General features: G+C 34.6%; 1 protein-coding gene across 1 annotated transcript; it reads left to right on the top strand.

Moving 5' to 3' along the window:
* Positions 1-356: 356 nt before the first annotated feature.
* LOC145069901 (putative serine/threonine-protein kinase PBL11) lies at positions 357-3,822 on the top strand. Its single transcript, XM_079016845.1, has 6 exons — positions 357-820; positions 1,166-1,485; positions 1,618-1,753; positions 1,836-1,978; positions 2,955-3,078; positions 3,179-3,822. Exons 1-6 carry the CDS (start codon positions 769-771, stop codon positions 3,628-3,630), a joined length of 1,227 nt encoding a protein of 408 aa, XP_078872971.1. The 5' UTR covers positions 357-768; the 3' UTR covers positions 3,631-3,822.
* The last annotated feature ends 3,496 nt before the right edge of the window (positions 3,823-7,318 follow it).

The following is a 7,318-nucleotide window of genomic DNA, read 5'->3' as shown; positions in this document are numbered from 1 at the left end:
GTTCATTTTAAATAAAATGACCTATAAGATTCAAAATATTTAAATACATTTTAATTTTAAGCAACTTCTAATCAGCGTTTACCTAATTTTTTTTATTTATATTCACTATATCTATCTATCTATAAATTACTATCCTAAATAAACCCATTTTTATATAAAAACAGTTAAAATTGACAACTATATTTCAAACCTCCACAATATTAAATGCGAGCAATCAAACAATACAACTCACATAACAAGGACTGATGATGCCAAAGGGCTTAAATAGAAGGACTAATTATGCAAATTTCTTTTCTAACTACTACTGCTACTCCAATTTTGGAAGTAAGCTGAAACAAGACGCCATAAGCTGAGTCAACCAAACTTCACCAAAAGTCTCGAAAAGGGGATTTCTTTAAAGGAAGCATCTCATCTCCCTGCAAAAACAAACAGGAAACAGCTACAAAATACCCTTTTCTCTCTCTCTCTCTCTCATCTGTTTTGATTCTCTGCAAAAACAAAAAATCTATCTCCAATCAAGCAAGTAAGGTGGAAGAAGAAAATTGGAGGTTGGTGGTGAAGTTTGAAAGCTGAAACCTATCGATTTTTGAGTTAGAGATCTGAGAGAAAAGGAGATTCGCAGCAGATCCAAGGATTATTGTTGCTGTTAGCTGAACAACCCGGATTTAATTCGGATTTTGTGGAAGATATGTATTTGTAGGGTTTTTATGCCAGAAAAAGCTAATAAGCTTCGTTCGTGATCTGCACTAGGGTTTTGGAATATTTATAATGGGGATTTGTTGGAGCATCCAAATTAAAGCCGAGAGCGCATTTTCTACTGGTAATTACATCTTCTTACTTGTTAATTTCTGCTAATTAGTATGAAATTAGAACTCATTTTATTGAATTGAGCACTTGCTTCTATGGATCTTACTCCTTTTTCTTCTCTTATCCTAGATTCATATGGATGGATAAAAATGGACAGTTAGTTGTCAAGCGACATGATTTTAAACTCAGTTAGAAAAAAGTAAAGTGTCAGTAGATATATATACATCCTAAAAGGGAAATCTTTTCAACTTTAGTAATGAAGTAGTAATCATTTAGGCATAATTATATCTTATGATTTTGTATTAGTTTCTACTTTCTAAGTTTCTATTACTTATTCAAACTGTATTTATTTCCATAGGTGACGACTCTAAGATTGCAGAAAGAAATGGGAATAGTAATTCAAGCAGCAAAGTTTCCTCTGGTTCTCAATCACATACACCTCGAAGTGAAGGTGAGATCTTGCAATCATCCAACTTAAAAAGCTTCACTTTCAGTGAGCTTAAAAACGCCACAAGAAACTTTCGTCCAGACAGTGTATTAGGAGAAGGTGGCTTTGGTTCTGTATTCAAAGGATGGGTAGATGAACATTCACTTGCAGCTTCAAAGCCAGGAACTGGCATTGTAATTGCTGTAAAGAGACTGAATCAAGAAGGATTTCAAGGACACAAGGAGTGGTTGGTTAGTTCTTTTCACTTTCTTTCTCATTTAGTCTCTTTTCATAAACTGAGATCAATCATCAATCAAATTGTGAAATTACCTAACTACCCATAAGGTTTAGCTTCTCAATATACAAATCTGTTACTTTTGCAGGCAGAAATCAACTATCTTGGACAATTACGCCATCCTAATCTTGTGAGATTGATTGGTTATTGTTTAGAAGATGATCACAGGCTTCTTGCATATGAGTTTATGCCAAAGGGTAGTATGGAGAATCATTTATTTAGGAGTAAGTCAACTGGATTTTCATTTACTATCATACTACTTGGATTTATCATTTTATATTCACATTTTATTTTTATATAAAACAGGAGGTTCTTATTTTCAACCTCTTTCTTGGCGTCTACGTATGAAAGTTGCTCTTGGAGCTGCAAAAGGTCTTGCTTTTCTTCATAATGCTGAAACAATGGTGATATATCGAGATTTCAAGACTTCAAATATTCTCCTTGATTCGGTATTTTTTTTTTTTTTTTTTTGATGAAACTTTACAATCTTATTTGTTGAATCTTTGATCATGTCAGAAATGTTGTGTCAAATGATTTGGGTTGACCCATCATCACTTTCTTGTCTTTTCATTTTTACAAATAACTGATTATTAAATATGGTTACTAAAACCAATATTAGAGAAAGTAAATTACAACTTTCGTCCTTGTTCTATGTCAAAAGTTATGGATTTAGTCACAATGTTTGGTTTGTTGCAAGGATGCCCCCCTAACTAATCAATGCATCAATTAAGTCCATGCTAAATGACCATTTTGTCCTTCTATATTCATCCTTGGGTAGTGTTCGTAAAATTTAGTTTTCCTTTTAGCAATTTTTTTTAATTTTACAAGTTAGATTAAAGAGTAAATTACACGAATAGTCCCTATGGTTTTAGGGTAATTTGCGCGTTTGGTCCCTAACCTATTTTTTTAACTTGGAAGGTCTCTATTGTTTGTTATTGTTACGCGCTTGGTCCCTACAATTTGTTTTTGTTACTCGTTCGACCCCTATCTTACCTAAAAAGACTATTATTTAAATAGGAAAAAATAGTGAGGTATGTAAGGTAAGATGAGGGGGTGGGATTGGGGTGTGTTTATTTAAATAAATCAAAAAATCAAGGGCAAAATAGTCTTTTTAGGTAAGACAGGGATCAAGCGTGTAACAAAAACAAACAGTAGGGACCTTCCGAGTTAAAAAAATAGGTTAGGGACCAAACACGCAAATTACCCTAAAACCATAGGGACTATTCGTGTAATTTACTCTTGATTAAATGATGCAAGTTGACCCATAATCCCATAAATAGGCTCAAATTGCACTCTAGTTGAGCAAGCAACTATTTAGCATGTTCATTTTTCGAGTTGTTTATATTTTATTAAAAAATAAAGATATGATTTTGTGTGTATTGTTTAATCCATATCCAAATTTCTAACTTTGACTTTGGTCAACAGAACTTCAATGCAAAATTATCGGATTTTGGATTGGCAAGAGATGGACCAACTGGTGATAAAAGTCATGTTTCCACTAGAGTTATGGGAACCTATGGCTATGCTGCTCCTGAATATTTATCCACAGGTAAATATCTATTAATTTATATTCTTCCCATTAATAATAAGAAACAACTATTTCTTACATTTAATATTTGACAAAAAAAAAAAAAAATTCCCATGAAAAGGTCATTTAACTGCAAAGAGCGACGTATACAGCTTTGGAGTAGTCCTTTTGGAAATCTTATCAGGGAAAAAAGCAATAGACAAAAACCGACCAACGGGTGAACATAATTTAGTGGAATGGGCAAAACCATGTCTCACAAACAAAAGAAGAATCTTCCGGGTCCTGGACCCACGTCTCGAGGGTCAATACTCACTTGGGCGGGCCCTCAAGGTCGCCAGCCTGGCACTTCAATGTCTTTCCATGGAACCTAAAATAAGACCAAATATGGATGAAGTCGTCTCCACCCTACAAGACCTTCAAGACACTGACAAACGTGACCGTAGGGACCCACCCGTGCACCGCGGAGTGGCTGCGGGTGGCGGTGCCTCGTCGGCTAAAAAAGCAAGCTCTTGTAGACAAGAGGCGGGACCCGTGGTTACTTATCCTAGACCTTCCGCTTCTCTTCGTGTTTGAAGGGTATAATAGTCTTTTTACTTGGTGTACAGTTTTTTTTTTTTTTTTTTTTTTTTGGTTTTTGTGTACTTTGTGAGTTTGTTGGAGGTTTTAAGAGTATGTTGTGAAGATGTTTAGATTATATAATTACTAGAAATTAAAGATTGAATGATTGTGATGGTGATGATGAAAAGAATTTATGGTGTTACATTACATTCCCTTGATTATTAGGATGTGTAGTGTGTAGCTTTGGATTATTGTGTGGAATGTGGTTTCAAGAATTTTGGTTTTCTTATGTAAGAGAATAAGTCATTCATAAATCAAGTCACACCAATTTTGATTGTATGAAGTGTATTCAAATGATTACGATTCCTAGTCCCTTTATTAAAGAAGTATTATTAGTCTTTTTCTTGTGGTAAAATTTTGAGGTCAATTTAATCTCTTTGTACTTTGTAGCTTAATGTTGGGAGGTTAAAAAGGGTTGAAATTAGATCATTGTAACCTAATTATAGCCTGGGCGAGGTTGTCTCTTAACTTAATGTTTAATGTGTAATGCTACGAGACATCGAGGAAACATGAGTTCGAGAGGACAAGTTGGAATTGATACATTACAAGTTTACAACTAGTTTTGTTTGTCTATGTAGGGCTGAAATTCGGGTCAACCTGATTGGGTTTCGGGTTAACAGTGGCAAAGCTTGAACGATTAACTGGGGGGGGGGGGGGGGGGGGGGGAAGTATTATAAATTGAAATTAACGTTCTTAAAAAAACAAATTGTTTTCAACAAATAAACACCAAAACACCTAGAAAAAGAATTACAACTCAGTCCGACGACCTTTAATGTCTTTAAATTCATCAATTACAGACTTTGAATCAATGTTTTCAGCAATTTCTTTTTCTATGTAAATCACCAAGTTGTTTGCGAGAAAATCATCCGACATCTTATTGCGAAGCCGGTTCTAAAATATTTTCATTGATGAAAATCCCCTCTCTGTTGTTGCGGTAGAAACTGGACGTGTCAAGATTAACCGAACCACTCTATCAACCAAATAGTATGTCTCACGTTTCTAAGTTTCCACAAGATGCTTGCATAGGTCAGCAATAGTTGATATACCACTTAGTCTGGGATTCTTTGTGATATCAATATTTAAAATCTCCAATTGATATCGTAATTGAATCCTTTCTTGCTCCGTAAAATCTTCAGGATAATACTTCTCAACAAAAAGACAAATTTGATCAACGTTAATCACTTTAGAAACTAAAGTAGAACTAAGTCTTAACAACTTCATCGCCTGATCATTGAATCTACTATTCAACTCAGGTAACTGTTTGTCCAATGTGGCTGTAAACAAATCCACTCGATAAAAATGTTCAAAAGTAACATGATTGTCTGTTTTTCGTGGCCGGTATCGAGTAGAAGTATATGGCGCATTCATATCTAGCATATTTATTTGATGTTTTTCACAATTTTTTTTTACTAGTGCAAGTAAAGACTCCCATCCTTTGTTTCTAAAATCATTTAGACCCTCCTTTACTGGTGAACCAGAATAATTTCCCTTGAAGCAGCCACCAAGGCTAGTGAACATAATATGCATAAGGACAATCCTCAAGAACAAGTGCTTGTAATTCGTTTTATTCCCCTCTCATATTACTAGCACCATCATAATCTTGGTCACGGATTTTACTAACATCAAATTGATAGTGTAAAAGTTGTCTCCACATATTTGTTTTCAAGATTAATGATAAGGTATCCCTAACATGAACCAAATCCAAAAACCTTTCCCGTATGATTCCTTCCACATCAACAAATCTCAAAACTATCCCTATTTGCTCTTTTTTAGACTCATCCCATGACTCATCAACCATGACACAAAAGTATGAATCCCCCAATATGTTTCAAGAACGCACAATTTTTCCCATCATTAACTTTTTTCCAATTGTCAAATCCTTTAACAGTAAATGGAACGTAACCATGACACACACTTGGTTTATCATTAAATATATAACAAATAAAACAATAAGAAGCATGTGTTGTTGGAGAACATTCTAGCCAATTAGGGAAAATGTTGAACAAAGAATATTTGAATCTACGAGGATGTTTTGTTGAACCTTTAGCTTGATACTCCTTAAGATGTATTTGGAAAGGTCCTAAATTCAGATAAGCTCGTCTCACTTGTTCTCTTAAATTAACCGGATAATCCCACATTTGCTTTCGTTTAGCGGGATCTCTTTCTAGATTCTTCAAATCAACTCCATTAAGATTTTCCTTTTCTTGTGGTTGTGGCTCATTCTCTTGTTGTTTATCCTTTTCTTGTTGTTGTGGCTCATTCTCTTGTTGATTTTCCGTTTCTTGCGGTTGTGGCTCACTTGTTGAAGCTTTGTGACGTTTACTCTCTTCACTTTCATGATTAGTTTCTTTATCATCTGCCTTTTTTTTTTTTTTTTTTTTTTTTTTTTTTTTTTTGTAAAAAATAGTCTAAGGTTTTCATCTTTCCCATGATTATATCTATAAAAATCAAAATGAAGGAACAATTGATTCAATCAAAATCAAAATTAGAACAATAACCAATAACTCATTTAACAATTACAAGTGTGTGAAAACTGAAAAGTAAAACCAAATCAAATTGACAAATTGACAGCCAAATCAAATTGACAAATTGACAACCAAATCAATTTTATAAAAATAGTCTAAGGTTTTCATCCATGATCCATCTTTGTTTTCAGTTTTGTTTGAAGCATAACAAAATCAATTTTTTTTCTATTCCATACTTCCAGTTTGGTGTCCACTGTCTAGTGTCCTACTATCCTAATTCCTACAACTTACAATAAATAGACTAGAAGGCTAAAGAAATCATAATTGAATACTATTAAGTGATAAACCAAATTGACAAATTGACAGGAGAAATTCTAACCCTTAATTTGGAGTTTGGACCGAGAGAAAAGAGGAGTATGGAGAAACTCGCAAATAGCAGCAACAGTGCAACACAACATTCAATCAGAACAAAGAACAAGTGAACTGGAAAAGAAAGAACAAGATTTGGGATTCCATACCTGATTTTTGGTGCGATGGGCGATAGCGAGAGTGAGAGTGTGAGACCAACAGGCCAACAGCGAGCAGCGATTTAGCGACAGCAGGCAGCAGCGACTCAGCGAAATTGGGGAAGAATTGAACGTGATTTCTGGAGTCTGGACTATTTCTTGGAGAATTCAGACTTTGCTTGCTGCTTGGAGTCTGATTCGGGAGGGGCCAAAGCCCAAGTTTAAAGATAACATGCCTGAAATTAAATTTTTTGAAGTATATTTTCTATTTCTAACCCAAAAATCAGGAGGGGCCACTGCCCCTCCTGACCCTATAGATATTTCGCCACTGCGGGTTAAACCGGTCCAGTTAGTCAGTTTTTTCTTAAAAAAATTGACCATACACCTGACCCTATTAAGGTTTGGATTAGTCGGGTTAGAGTTCGCTGGATCGGGTTAATCGGATTAAAAATAGAATTGAAAAAATATAGGTTTATTTTAGCAAATAACTTACAAATATAAGGACCTAAAGTGTAAAGTTTTAAAAAGTTCATTCTTTACGTAGTTTGTACATGATTCAATTGAATCATAACTTGTGACAAAACTGGCGTATAGAAGAATTTTCTTTGTTGGAGGCTTTAGGTTGTTCAAATAGTAAAAATAATCGGGTCGGGTCAGAACCGTTGGATCACA

The sequence above is a fragment of the Lactuca serriola genome, chromosome 8 (genome assembly GCF_051521515.1).
Source record: "Lactuca serriola cultivar US96UC23 chromosome 8, Lser_US96UC23_V15, whole genome shotgun sequence".
NCBI classification, from domain to species: Eukaryota; Viridiplantae; Streptophyta; class Magnoliopsida; order Asterales; family Asteraceae; genus Lactuca; species Lactuca serriola.
This window is presented reverse-complemented; position numbering and strand designations above follow the sequence as displayed.